Genomic DNA, 14,353 nt, shown 5'->3' with positions numbered 1-14,353 from the left:
TGCTCATGCTTCACAATTAGGTCTGAGTTTATTAAACCATACTTCCTCTTTATATCCAAACCTGGAAACTGTAGTATGACACTCAGAGTACAAGCTAGGATATGAAACCAGGATCAGATCCTAGTTAAACCAGTTTCCCAGTTTGGATGCAAGAGAGAAGCTTCGGTTTAAGAAACCCTGGAAGTCCTTCATTACAGTGCATAATGCTAATCTTCCATCTAATAAACAAACCATGGTCATTGCATCTGAACTGGGACTTGAACTTTCTGTTGGAGCTTGTGGACAGAGGAAGGAGGAATTGGAGCAAAACCCAACTAAGTAATTAATGAGCTACACTTGGTTATGCTTACCACAATCCCCTGTAAGTATGCAGAGTTGTTGAGTGAATTTAGGAGTAGAAAGAGGTAATTATTTAGACTGTAGGGACCAAATCCGAGGCCACAGCAGGTAGGAGAATGGGGAAGCAGGAGGGAGATGCTGTTTGGGTAATGTCACTGTTAAACCCTCATTATAGTAAGCATTGTCAGCATCTTTTATAAGCTGCTTCATCTGCCAATATTTAAAGTATTATGAAGGCTGTGCCCTCAAACCTTTTGCAATATTATTGTTGTGTAAACCCCAGTCTCCAAGTGGCAAGAGACTTCCAGCAGTACCAGTGCTTGCCCAGGGTTCAGTTTCCTTAGAATGAAGGTCAGTGGAGACCCTGGCATCTTTATAATATATGGTTTTATTTACATATATACAAGCTGAGCATAGGATGGAAAGGCTCACACAGTATTAACATTCCAACAGATCTTGCCTCCCCGTTAGGTTCTGAGGGAGATCCCCAGGACATAGCTCTGGGTCCAGCAGGGGCCCAAACACTCTCGCACACAGCCTTACCCCCTTTGCCTATTGTTATCTGCCCTAGGGTGATGTAACATACAGCCAGATGAGGTGGGAAAAGACCCACACATTTGTGTCTATGGGAACAGAGCAACCTCTTTGGACATGTCAATGGAAGTAATTAACTGGCTAGCTAAGGCAATTATCTTAACTTAAGAACTGGTTTGATTTCGTCTCACACAGGTTTCCTCTCACACATTCTAACCTCACATATACATCATCATAGGCCAGGAAGGAACACAAAGATATCCACACTGAACCACACAAACATATAACACTATGAAGTATCCAGGTGCACACTTTTGTTGTATGCTACCCATGCCATGCAGCTGATAAAAAAAAACTGGATCATATTTTGATTGCAGAGTGTATGCTTTTTGGGGGGGGGAGTGCAGCAAAATATAATTATTTAGAAAGTCACTTGTTGCTTTTTTCTGTTAACTCCAAATTTAAGCTTTCTCAAAAGCAGATAACTCTTGTTCCTAAGATTTCAGGCAAGACATTTCCATAAGGCTAGCCTTTGTGGCTTGGATTCAGCAATTGCAGAATTTCAGGTACAGTATATACTCATTGTTTTAAAAGCAAGCTTGGGAGGACATCTCAGTACTAATCAAATCAAATGGAAGAAAGATACCTTGGAATCAGTAGGCCTTGCTTCTGTATATCACATGGCGATTGGGTTGCTAAATGCTTGAATGTCATATTTGCTCTTGGTGGTTAAGTATTCATAAAAATATGGAGGGAAATAACTTTCCCTTCCAAAAGGAGAAATAAATGGGGCGGTGAGAGATTTAGGGACCTGGACTGCTAAAGCCTGCTTAAATGTCCCCCAATCTTCAGTCTCAGAAATCACATTGATGTATTTGTTAAGTATTCAATGCGAGAAGCTTGAAGATTAATTGCTTCATCATCACTCCTAGCTAGCAGTTGCAATTCACCTGACTGCTACACTATCGTCTTTCATAATCTTGGGTATCCTTCCTTCCTTCCTTCCTTCCTTCCTTCCTTCCTTCCTTCCTTCCTTCCTTCTTTCCAACCATAGTTGCTTCTCAGAAAGCTTGACTCAAATGCTTATACAGTGTGCCAGCCAAATGTGTCTGGTGACTTCATGGCACCGCATCTTGTTCATCTTTTTAATTGGAACAGAAAGTCATCTGTTGATCTTAATAAGTCCTGTCCAAGAAGATCCTTCCCTGAATAAATCAGTCCTGATGGTAGCTGCTTTTGGAAGTACTAAATGTGAATGATATTAGGCTTGCACATGATGAAAACTTGACTTTTGGGCAGCTTTTTGCTGGAGAGAAAATTTTTGGGTGCACCTGCATTGGAAAACCCACTGAAGGGGAACAAGTAGCACAGCCTAGCCTGAGGTAGATTGCAACCTCCATTGCTGCATTTTGTATATGTTTAAAAAGCTAAGTAGAAACCCAAACATCTTTGTATTCAGCATCTTTGTTTGTCCCTATGAAGCTACTGTTAAACAAAATGTAAAGTATCTGTCAGCTGCTTAAGGCAGTTTATTTTAGATAATACTATATCTTTCCCTATTTGAAAATTAGATTGCATTTTGCAAGAATAATATCTGATCAATATGTATTGTTTGAAGAATAATTGGAAGACTTATCTTTCAGTTCTTTGTAAAATAACTATTTTGAATGCTTTGGTTGTGAAAGATCTTATAAAAATTACTAGTTTCCCAGTGACAAAGTTACAAACAAATCCCAAGTTACTAAAGTGAGAAAACACTTCCAATTTTAAAACAAAAAATTCAAATGCTTATTAAGTTTACTGTGTTTGTGATCATATTAAATTATGAATAATTCTATTTAAGTTTTATTACTTTTTGAACAGCATTGCAAAGAAAAAGGTGACTGGGCCAAACTGGGAACTTTATACGTTAATGTGAGAAGTGGATGTGAAAATTTTGGTGACCTTGAAAAGTACTCATTGTGTATTGCTAACATCTTGACCGATTCAGTGACAGAAGAGAGACCAGGCGTTCCTTTTTGTGAATTTGCAGTTGCAGGTAAAATTTGTACAATATTGCCCATTATTCTGGAGTCACATGCAAAGGGAACTTTAAGAAAAGTTAGGGGTATTTCACCAAAATATCATTTCAGCAAGTACTATCACCCCCAAGTCCTCTTCCAAGTGTAGCACCATCACAAATATTTCACAGGCAAACCAACCCAATGAGGTTTTAGAGGAAGTTCACAGGCATGGAGAGATCTTTAAATAGTGCATCCACAGAAGTGCATCTAACACTGATATGTGTGCCTCATCTGCAGTGTGAGGAGTCAACCCATTACCCTTATATTCTGATTGTGTGGTATGTTCAGTAGGCTGTGGACAAGGGAACAGAGCACAGACCAAAACACATGTATGTTTAAAAGCAGGCCACAACTTCATTATTTGCAGCAGGTAAGTGGATGTTGACATAGCAGTGGGGCAGGATTGGTTCTTGATTCAAAAAGACCTCCCTGGTGTTTGCTAACCCATCCCAGCACAACCACTGAGGCACTTGGGAGTTAACCAGCATCAAGAACCCGCTATAGCACAGGCCATGCATTTAGGATCCCACTGGCAAGCTGTGGTGAGCAATGTCAGGCCTGAGCCTCTGAGCTATGGCAGAGACCTGAAACATTGCCCCCAAGACCCCATATGAGGCTCCACCCTGCATTGGAGATTCTGCCCAGTGCAATTTCTGCCAGAGTTATGACGAAAGAGAACAAACTCCTATCAAAGTAGGCTTTCTACTGAAGGAAAGGCAAAAGCCTACTAAACACTTGACTTGGTACAATTGAGAACAAACCAGCCAGTATGGAGCCTCAGTGAAATGCACTACACCAGGATTTCCAGCTATTTTGGACAACAGTCCAGACCATCCCTGACCACTGGTCCTGCTAGATAGGACTGATGGAAGTTGTAATCCAAAAACTGCTAGAGACCCAGTTTTGGGAAACCTTGCACTAAACCATGGGTAGGCAAACTAAGATCCAGGGGCCGGATCTGGCTTAAATGCCTTCTAAATCCGGCCAGCAGACGGTCTGGGAATCTGTGTGTTTTTACATGAGTAGAATGTGTCCCTTTCTTTAAAATGCATCTCTGGGTTATTTGTGGGGCATAGGAATTCGTTCATCCCCCCCCCAAAAAAAGTCTGGCCCCCCCATAGGCGCCGACTCCATGGGGCCTGAGGGGGCCCAAGCCCCCTCAAAAATTCGTTTGGGGGGGCTCCGCCCCCCAATAATCTCAGGCGCCCCTCCAGCAGAGCGCCACCGCCGCCCCTCCCCCAGCCCAAAATGCACAGGGTCGGGCTGCATGCCTCCTGCCCTCCCTCCCGAGCAAAAGCTCCACCCAATTTCCTTCAGAGCTGATTAATAGGCGCAGCACGCTCTCCCCTATTCGCTCACGAGGAGGCGGCGCCACTTTATCTGCATATTCATGAGCTTATTTATTATTCATGAGCTTTCTCGGGCCCCCCCAATATTTTTTATAAGTCCGCGCCCCTGGGCCCCCCACAAGGTCTAAGGGGCAGTGGACTGCCCCCCCTGCTGAAAAAGTTTGCTGACCCCTGCACTAAACCATAGGAGGGTGGATGAGGAAGTTCAATGAGGAAGGCCTGGTCAGGCATGTGGCAGTTCCTTTTAAGCAAGTCTTCACTTCCAGAGTTCCCATGAGAGCAAATGGAAACCCAGGGAAGACAAGGGTGTCCCTGACATGCCAAGAAGGTGCCAAACCACAAGTTATCTGATAAGGCATTTCCAGGCAGGAGAACACACAAAGCCATCATGGCCAGCTGGGAAGAGTCTGCACTGTGCCATCGAGGGACCTTTAATGGGATTCAGGGAATAGCTGGTACAATCTGCACCTTATTATGTTATTGTTGCCACAATACTAAGTACTCAGCACTGCAAATGTAAAAAGATAAGGGCTGGTATCCTGGCGTACAGTAGTAGACATTGCCACTCACTAGGCCAATTTGGACATAGAGCTAAACAATAATATCGCATTCCAGGTACTACCTATGGAAATCATTGGGCTTGTGTACTCTTTCACATGCAAGAAGAGGAAATAAAAACCTCCTGCTTTTGACTTTGAATTAGCCATGCTTTATTGCCGTGCCCAAACTTTGATTAATTTGCTTAAACTCTGTAGACTTACCGTATTTTTTGCTCTATAAGACTCACTTTTTCCCTCCTAAAAAGTAAGGGAAAATATGTGTGCGTCTTATGGAGTGAATGCAGGCTGTGCAGCTATCCCAGAAGCCAGAACAGCAAGAGGGGGCGCTGCTTTCGCTGCGCAGTGATCCCTCTTGTTCTGGCTTCTGAGATTCAGGATAATTTTTTTCTTGTTTTCCTCCTCCAAAAACTACGCGCGTCTTATGGTCTGGTGCGTCTTATAGAGCGAAAAATACGGTAATTGAAACAAGCCCAGGGCCTTTTATGATCTAAAAAAAGAATGGGGAAACTTTTTCAGCCAAAGGGCCACATTTCCTTCTGGGCCACCTTCAGAGGGCCACATACCAGTGTTGAGTAGAGCCAGAGGCAGAAGTGAGTGGAGCAACAAATGTAATGGGGGGGCAGTAAGCTAGTTTCTACTCACACTTAAATACCCCCTCTATCCTCCATCCAGATAAATAAGAGCCATCAGAGTTCCAGGAGACATTCCAGCCAGGAATGCAAATACTCAGGATGCAAAGGGTGCAAAATACTCGGGGTGCAAAGGGTGTGGCCTGGGGAAGGTTCTGAAGGGCTGCATTTGGCCCCAAGGTCTGAGGTTCCCCACTCTTGATTTAGCTTTTAACATGGTATCTGAGCCAACTGGCTCCATACTGATGGTGTTGGTTTCCTGGCCCTTAAATGTGGTGTGGTTGTGCCATTTTCTCCTGCCTTATTTGTCACCCTTCAAACCAGAGTTACAGCATAATAACTCTATGCACACTAGTCCCACTGTGTCCAGTGAGACATGCCACCTAGTAAGCATGTTGAAGATGGAAGCCTGCTAATCTGCTACGTTTATTGTATGTCTTTAAAAAAGCTGTTTATATAGGAAATAATTCAGATTATTTATTACCCAGAATGAATGTCACATTGGCACATATGGGAATGGGTAATCATTTAACTAGTTCCTCCATTGAAAAACATTATTTCAAGAAATCTAAAGCAACATGTTTTTTCTTTTCTATTCTAGTTAAGGCTGATCCTTGTCACAATGAGACAGATACAACTTTATTGGGAAGGATTGGTATCGGTGCTATGTTTTCATATTACAAACTGCAGCAGTGGCCAAAGGTAATTTGCTTCTTACAAGGCATACCCATGTGTCTTATCACATATTACATGAGCATGCAAGTAACATGACAATGGGAGCATGGTTTTGGAGATACTTAATCTAGAAATTGAGGGTGTAGGTGGCACTTTGGTCTAAATCACTGAGCCTAGGACTTGCCAATCAGAAGGTCGCAATGGGGTGAGCTCCCGTTGCTTGGTCCCTGCTCCTGCCAACCTAGCAGTTAGAAAGCACATCAAAGTGCAAGTAGATAAATAGGTACCGCTCCGGCAGGAAGGTAAACAGCATTTCCGTGCACTGCTCTGATTCGCCAGAAGCGGCGTAGTCATGCTGGCCACATGACCCGGAAGCTGTACACCGGCTCCCTCGGCCAATAAAGCGAGATGAGCGGTGCAACCCCAGAGTCGTTCACAACTGGACCTAATGGTCAAAGGTCCCTTTACCTAATCTAGAAATTATTGCACACCTTGGCAGTGGGGGGGGGGTTACTGTTCCTTTACTCATATTAATTACTAACAATAACGATTCCCACATTCCTATGATTATTCTAATTTACTTCTGCCAACTTTGAATCTCTAAAATTCAATTAGATGGATGACCTTGGCAAACTTTTATAGGCAATTTAGAAGAAGACCAAAACAAGTTGTAATGCTTCAAACAATTATTGTGGTTATTGCATTGCTGTATTTAAATTTAAGTCGCACTCTTTTCAGTGGGAAAGTGCTTACTTCTCCTACTTAAGTCAGTGGGATTTTAAAAGTACTTAACTTTGCCTGATCATGCACAATATATACTGTATAAGCAAGATAGCATAAGAAGTACTTTGGCAGAAACAGTGCCTTTAAGTGTTTTCTGAATGGGGATGGATTTAATTATAAATTGATCAGCAGTTTCAAGCAGCATCTGTGAATGCTTGGGGGTTTTATATATACTGGTACTTCTAAGTTAGCTTGTTTTCAGAGGCATACACATTCTTGAGAACTGTAGTATGGGTTTAGGGGAGGCAGTGTTTCTTTCCTTACCTGTACATCATGGTTATTAAGGGTTATGTGGAGGACATGCCAAATTTAAAAATTGTTTCATTTGCTAAACTTGGTTAATTGGTTATATATGTGGCAAGGTTTTCCCGCTGTGACAAATGGACTTGGCGATTTGCCTTTAAAGAGTCTCATTTGCCTGATGCTTGCTCTCCTCTTGAGGCGTGTCGGGGGGGTGTGTGTGTAAAAAATCTTGGAAATTTCCAGCCAAATTATTCATGTAAAGGCTTAGGAGCCAGGGTAATGCTTGGCATACTACATACTCATTTTTATAAGTTTAAAGTGGTTTTGGCAATCATTGAACACATGCCAACAAAGCAATTTGCCTTTTTGGACCCCTAAGCTGAAATTGCAAACCATACAGGTATAAAAATATTGGTGCCTTTTAATCTTGAATTAAATTTTTAAGCAGAAGACAATTCCTTGCGTGAAGGGAGTGCAGCTCAAGATGCTTGTGTGTTGTGCTTTGGCTGAACCAATATTTTCCTGTGGTGGAGGATAACGTCCTTGTTCAGATTGCTCCTCCCACTAGACTAGGGCTAAACCAATTAGGCTTCAAGGCTTCCTTTTGGGAGGCAGCAGCCAACCTTCAGTCCTTTGTCCTGACTGGTCTGAAAAGAAACAAGTGGGAGGAGCAACCCAAATGAGGATGTCATCCTATCAAAGCAGAAAGGAGCTTATCACAGGTAAAAACTACTGCTCCTTTCCATGCTCATTTTTTTCATACTTATCAGTGTTGCTAGCTAAGAACAAACAACAACAAAAAAGCACCACTCCTTGTGCTTAGGAATATACAGTGTCGTGCATGAACAACTATTCTGAGACAAAAAAAGTGATACTGTGGTAATTCTCTACGCTGCTTTCCCCCTTTGTATCATAGGCCAAGAAGGTTCTGGATACGCTTCATGCCTTAAAGATACATTTCACATTTTTGAAAGGACTTCTTGGTCAGGAGAGGTTGGCATCACGGTGCCACATTGTTAACATTGCTGTGGAAATATTTCTCAAGTGCGGGAGCCTAAATGGAGCATTATGGGTATTGAGAGGTACACTTCTTTTTTAACAGAAATAAGCAAGGCTTAAAATGACACGTGTAGGTTCTGCCTTAACGTTACAGCGGAAATTGAGAGAGCCAAAATATGTGGTTGAAGTCTCAAGCTGACATTTACTCATATTTCTGAGAATTTGCTGACAGAGGCTTGGTGAATAATTAAAGTACGTTGACAATAGTGCAGAATAAAGGAAGCAAGGGGAACTGTCCGTCATCTAAAATTTGGTCTCCTTCATATTTCATGTCTTGCTAAATGCAGAAATGTCAAATCCTTACCTCCCTTGCATTTTTAAGGAGAGCAACTTTCTCTCATTAGTTATGTAACGTTTTGTGAGATGAATGGCCTGTTCCATAACAGTGCGGCACAGTGCTGTGCAGATGGTCCCTTGGTGCTCTTGACTGTGTTTAACCCCGGCTTCTGCTGCTCTGACCTGCTGCTGTGCTTCAAGTGACACTATTTTGGTAGCTGTTCTAAGCAGTAATCAACCAGGAAATGGACCCCATAGACCTGTGGCTTCTGGAAGGGGGATATATGATATATGACAGTATATCTTCCAATCACATGTTTTAAACTCCTCTCTCTCCCCCCCCCTTTCTTCCCCGCCCCCTATCCTGTGCAAATACCTTGGGGACACCTGGTTTCTGTCTCAGTCAGGAACTCAAGCTTGTCAACAAGGCTAGGCCAAATTGATAGTTTTCCACATAAGCTGCCAAGATAACACTCAAGACTTGGCAGCCTCCATACATTCTCCATACATTCACAATGGTCAGTACAGTAGTTCATAATTGGACATCAAAATTATTTTCCTCAGGCTCTGCATGGAGAGCAGTTCTTTGTTAAATAGCTGAAGGTGGGCAGTCATCTGGGATCTTTCACAAGGCCCTATATTATTTCATTTGTCAGCATTCATGGCCGCATTTTAATCGCTTTTAAAATACCAATATTTATCTCTCTAGAGTCGGAATGGATAATAAGTACTCTAACATGGCCTTGTGATCGAATGGATGTCCTCAAGCGACATAACCTACTATATATAATAGCATCTGAGTGCATTGCAAAGAGCCGTTATGGAGAAGCATTTGAAGTCTTGCAAAATCTACCAGGCTTCAGGAATTCTTGTAGTAAGTGTTTATAATTCCATTCTCAATGGCTAGTAAGCATCTATTGGCTTTTAATCGGATACTAAGATAAATTGGTATTTTATGCTGCAAGTTCTTGACAGAGATGGCTCATTTCATAAGAAAGGCTTTCCTTCCATTCTCTTCCTGAAAGGAGAGCAACTGTTCAGTTTAAAACAACCGCTTCTTTCTGTTTCTTATCCTGTCTCTTCTGTTTTGAGGTCTATAGAATTAAGAAACGCACAAGGTGTTTTTGTTTTGGTAAGACCTTTCAGGAATCTACAAAGCAGGATACACCTGTCAGTAGTATGTATCTAGCTAGATACCATGTTGCATCATCACTGCCATTCATATACAGTGGTACCTTTGGTTACGGACGGGATAGTTTCCGGAGGTGCAGCTGTATCCTGAAAGGTCTGTAACTGGAGGCGCTCTTCTGCACACGCGTACGGCACGATTGAGCGCGTCTGTGCATGCGGCAAAACCCAGAAGTATACACTTGCGGGTTTGCCGCGTTCGCAACCCGAAGTTTACATTTCCAGAGGAATACGTAAGCAGAGGTACAACTGTATATATTTTAATCTCAAGTATTTCTTCCCTGCCTTCTTAGAGTGCAGGCAGTCTGCATTGGGCTGGTTCTCCTTTGAAATCAGAAGGGGGAGAGGCTAAAGCTTATTGGTTAGCCTTCAAGAAGGCTCCTCCAGAAACAGGTCCTCCTACCTTAAGTCATGAAAGTAGTCTTTGCTGGGGATCTGACCTGCCTGTCCTTTACAATATATTCTTAATCTGCCAATAAAACTTTAAAGCTGCAATACCTTGATGCTTGCAGGGTAGAGGCAAAGGAAGTGTAAAGGGAGGCCTTGGGTGTCAGGAAATGAATAAGGTAAACACAATGGGCAGAGATGATCAGAGGAGCAACAAGCTGGAAATGTGTACTCCTGAAAATGATGCCAAGAGATGGTGGGGCAATTTTGGATGAGATTGGAATGAGAACAGATTTACTGAGCTGGATTATTTCTTGGCATATAGCAGTGTTGGAACCCTTTGTGGACTTGCAGTGTGGAAATTACAGTTAAAATTCATTGAATGTCAGTTGCTGGAAAACCACAGCAGAAGAAGGCAATTGCCCTCTTCTCCTTCCCATAACTATCTTGCCAATCACTGGGAAAGGGGACGCTGTACCACATAGACCTTAGGTCTGATCCAGGTCAGCCATGAAGCTTGCTGGATGGTCTCTGAACTATTTTTAAGTCTTCGCCTATACTTCTGGATTGTGAGGGGCAATAATGGGATAAATATTTGTATATTAACATTTATATACTGCCCATATATGGGTGGTTTCTACACCATTCAAATACAAAATATAAAATTTAAATTGTAAGCATGAAAACCAATTATAAGACAATCAAGGCAGTGGAAGCCAACCCAACACAGCAACTGAAAACAATTTAAAACAACATAATACCAGCCAGGGGGAGCAACTTGGTTCTGGGTTCTAAAAGTACTAAAATAATTGTATGATTAAGATTCAAAGACTTAGCAAAACCAAAAGGGATCATAGTGTGGGCACCAGTCAGTCTTCTCTAGGGAGGCCACTCCACCACAAATAAGACCCTTTCTCTAGTCATTAGTTGGCTTGCCTTGCTAAGCAGGAGAACCTGGACAAGGGTTTCTGATGAAAACGAATTCTTGGGCAGGTATAAATTAGAGCAGGTGGTCCTTCAGGGGGCCTGGCTAAAAGCAAATAAGGGCTTTAACAGTTAAAACTAGTGCTTTTAATTGGGCTCAAAAACAGACTGGGAGCCTATATAGATGTTCATTGTTTGCCCGCCCAAACTCTTTAGAGGGGTTAATAAAACAATCACCTATGTATCTCAGGATGCAGGATTTAGGTGTTAGTTTTGCAGATCACAATATATTTGTAACTTTTTTTGCTTCTCATCAAGATCTATTTCTGTGTAGCATTTATGATATGAAAATAATAATTATTGCTTAGTGTACACACTTCTGAAATATTTCGTTTAGCAGAAAACCATTCTGCAGTACAGTTATTCCAATACAAGAAGAAATGATGCCTCGGGTGGCCGGGGTGTGTGTGTGTGTGTGTGCGCGCGCGCATTCTAAGCAGAGTTGATTTGCTTATGAAAATGAGAGAAACTAGGATCTTCTTTTTGAAAAAAATCTTAAAACAGAGAGGGAAATCTTTGCTGTAGTTTTCCACTATTATATTGCTGAAACCAATGTTCTACTTAATAATTGAAGAAAATTAATCACTTGTAATGTTTTTCTTTTGCAGATAGTTTGGATGTATCCCAGTACAGGAGTTTATTTAATAAACTGCTAGGTGCTTCTTTGGAAAGCCAGAAGCTTCAAATATCATCTACTGTAGTAGATTTCATGCTTGCAAAGAACATTCCTGTTGAATTTGATTTACTTAGAGCATTAATCACAGCACTTGGAAGAGGCTGTTGGTGGCTTAAAGCCAGAGCACATTATAAACGTAAGCTCTCAATGTCTACTGCATTACTAGTTGAAGAACTTCAGTTATGCTGCAATCTTAAATGCACTTATCAAGGAATAAGCTACATTGAATTTAGTAGCACTCACTTCTGAATAGATATGATTCAGCTTGCATTGTTAGAAAAGTTCAGGCTGCAGTCTAACCCACAATTACACATTAACAACTAGATATTGAAGAATTCTGCCCAAAATTAAGAAGTACTCTGCTTTGTTTGACTTTTTATGACTTGCTTTAAGATATTGACCTGTGCTATAATTATTCAGAAGACCTGTCTGATATGTGTTGCCATTCCAAGCAAACCCAGCATTTTCTAGATTTCCTCGATTTGTGCTTTAGAATGAATCTGCAGCAAAAGGAACATTCAGTGACAACTTCTCTTTTTGAAGAAAAGTAGTAGGTTGCTAACCTTGTCTGGAAAAAGTGAGGTGGGAAAACAAAAGCTGGTCTGGTCCCAGATTGTAGCAAAATTCAATTGCAGAACTTTAAAACTGAAGTTTAGAGTTTTCTAGGTTTTAGGAATAAGAGCAGCTTTGGACTTTCTGAACAAGTAGTGGAGGTTTGCCACCTCTCCTCACCTTCAGTTTTTGAGACTGTCCGAAACAGCAATTGCAGTAGGATGGAAATTGGAAACAGTTAAAAGTAGTCCAGAAGCTCAAATAATCTTGGAAGAAACTGTTTCTCAATAAAGCAGTAGATGATCCAAGTACCCACACACAAACCTAGAGATGTGTGCTGTTTAGTACAACTTTGACACCTTCTTTTACATAATTTACTGTCATTTTTTAGATGCTTTAGCATTGGGTTGCTACCCACCACTGGAAGGAAATCTTCACCGTAAACTTCTTCTGATTCCCTCTTACATGACTGAGATTGAGATGCTGTTAGCAATTGAAATTTTCTTGGTTTCTAATGCTAGTAGTATTCAGAGTCCTGGTGCTTCCAATCAAATACTTCAGATAGTACTGAAAAGGTGAGTTCATTTGCTTTTCCAAGTGCATGATTCTGTATCCTCCCCTCAGCTTTCTTGCTTATGTCTTTGATTTGTGTCAAGGAAAAGAATCTTACGATAATCAGTTTAAATCAGTAACTTATAAAATACAATAAATACTAATTTCTTCAAAGTCCTTTTTGTAACATGTTGCCAGTAATAGAAACCTGGTTTTATTATTTTGTCTTTTTGAATTTTCTCCTACTTCTCCTCCCACTACTGTTGGTGTTGTCTTCTAATTTTGCACCATTTCCTCATTTTTTGTGATCAGTCACACATTAGTTAGGAAAAAAGCTTGTTGTGGAAAGGAGCTGGTTCTTCCACGTAATTGCTTCATTTCTGCTGACACATTACAGTAGTTATCGTTTGTTCCCAGTTGAAAGACACAGTTGAAGCACATTTGGGGAGGAAAGGCAGGATGGTAGTTCATATAACACTGCTAATCATCTTAGAATGACTGGTTGCTGGTTGTAACTTTTCTTGATTGTGAAAACTCTTTTTCAGATGTGAAGGCAAGGATGATAACTATCAATGTGCCGTGGAGAGGTTGATTCAAGCTACTAACATATCTACCCCAAAGCTTTTCATAAAGCATTTCACAGTAAATAGTGGCACGGAGCAAGTGTGTGGTTTGGAAAACATTTGTGCACTTGAGTGGTTGAAAGAGAATATGAAGTGGGCAGGAAAAGTCTGGCTTTTTTAGTCATTGATAAGACTTCAGTTATAGTAATCACTGTTCAAAATAACGAATCAATAAATGGTTTCTGTTGTGTTGAAACTTCCCATTGTTAATTTTATATAATTCTGTTTTCTAACTTTTTTTTATGTTTTAACTTCAGTAACCCAAATAACTGTTGCGTTTAACAGGCTCCTGACTTAGCAGATACTTGTTTTTTTTACTACAAATTCAAGATCTACCAACCAGTTGCTAAAGACATAGAATTAAACTGACCACATTTGGATTTTAGGAATTTGTAGCAGAACTGATCTGCTACAGTCCTTTTACACAAGTATTCTCTTGGTTAGCTTTCTTCATTTCAGCCATCTAATTTAGGTGGGAAAAGTTGTTTCTGTTTGTTTGCCAATTTGAAAATTACACAGAGATCTTCCAGAATAAACTAATCTACTTGCTGCAAGCCCTTGACAATAAGCTGTGGAATCCTGCAAAGTACTGGGTCTTTTTCCTAATACAAGAAGTGTGGTAACACCAGAGAGCAGACCATTTTCCTCCTACCCATTATGCATGAGGATGTCAAAGTTTTGAGACTATTTAAGCCTTATTCCTTTTATCACTTGAAAAAGGAAACTTGAGTGTGAGCTGGGAATTCCCCGATTCAAATCTGAACTCTAGTTGTGTATTACCTCAAGGTCCAGGGGGTGTGGGGAGGGGTTTAAGGAGCAGCCACAGCTGCCTCTTTCAAGGAATCTGGCATCATCCCCTTGTGATGCACTAGCTGCTTCCT

The 14,353-nt window shown here is 41.1% G+C and overlaps 1 protein-coding gene across 1 annotated transcript in view; it reads left to right on the top strand.

The window, feature by feature from the left end:
• Window positions 1-13,668, top strand: part of TOPAZ1 (testis and ovary specific TOPAZ 1) — a gene marked incomplete at its 5' end in the record, with an annotated part of 34,813 nt that extends 21,145 nt beyond the window's left edge. Inside the window, 8 exons of the mRNA XM_083467757.1 lie at window positions 1,373-1,439; window positions 2,737-2,911; window positions 6,076-6,176; window positions 8,092-8,257; window positions 9,220-9,384; window positions 11,678-11,881; window positions 12,689-12,872; window positions 13,395-13,668. Coding sequence (XP_083323883.1) covers window positions 1,373-1,439; window positions 2,737-2,911; window positions 6,076-6,176; window positions 8,092-8,257; window positions 9,220-9,384; window positions 11,678-11,881; window positions 12,689-12,872; window positions 13,395-13,593 — 1,261 coding nt within the window. The 3' untranslated portion in view covers window positions 13,594-13,668. The remainder of the gene's footprint in view (window positions 1-1,372; window positions 1,440-2,736; window positions 2,912-6,075; window positions 6,177-8,091; window positions 8,258-9,219; window positions 9,385-11,677; window positions 11,882-12,688; window positions 12,873-13,394) is intronic.
• Between the last annotated feature and the right edge of the window lie 685 nt (window positions 13,669-14,353).

This window comes from Podarcis liolepis, assembly GCF_965112155.1.
Source record: "Podarcis liolepis genome assembly, chromosome: 12".
NCBI classification, from domain to species: Eukaryota; Metazoa; Chordata; class Lepidosauria; order Squamata; family Lacertidae; genus Podarcis; species Podarcis liolepis.
Note: the sequence above shows the minus strand (reverse complement) of the source record. Positions and strands in the feature narration are given on the sequence as shown.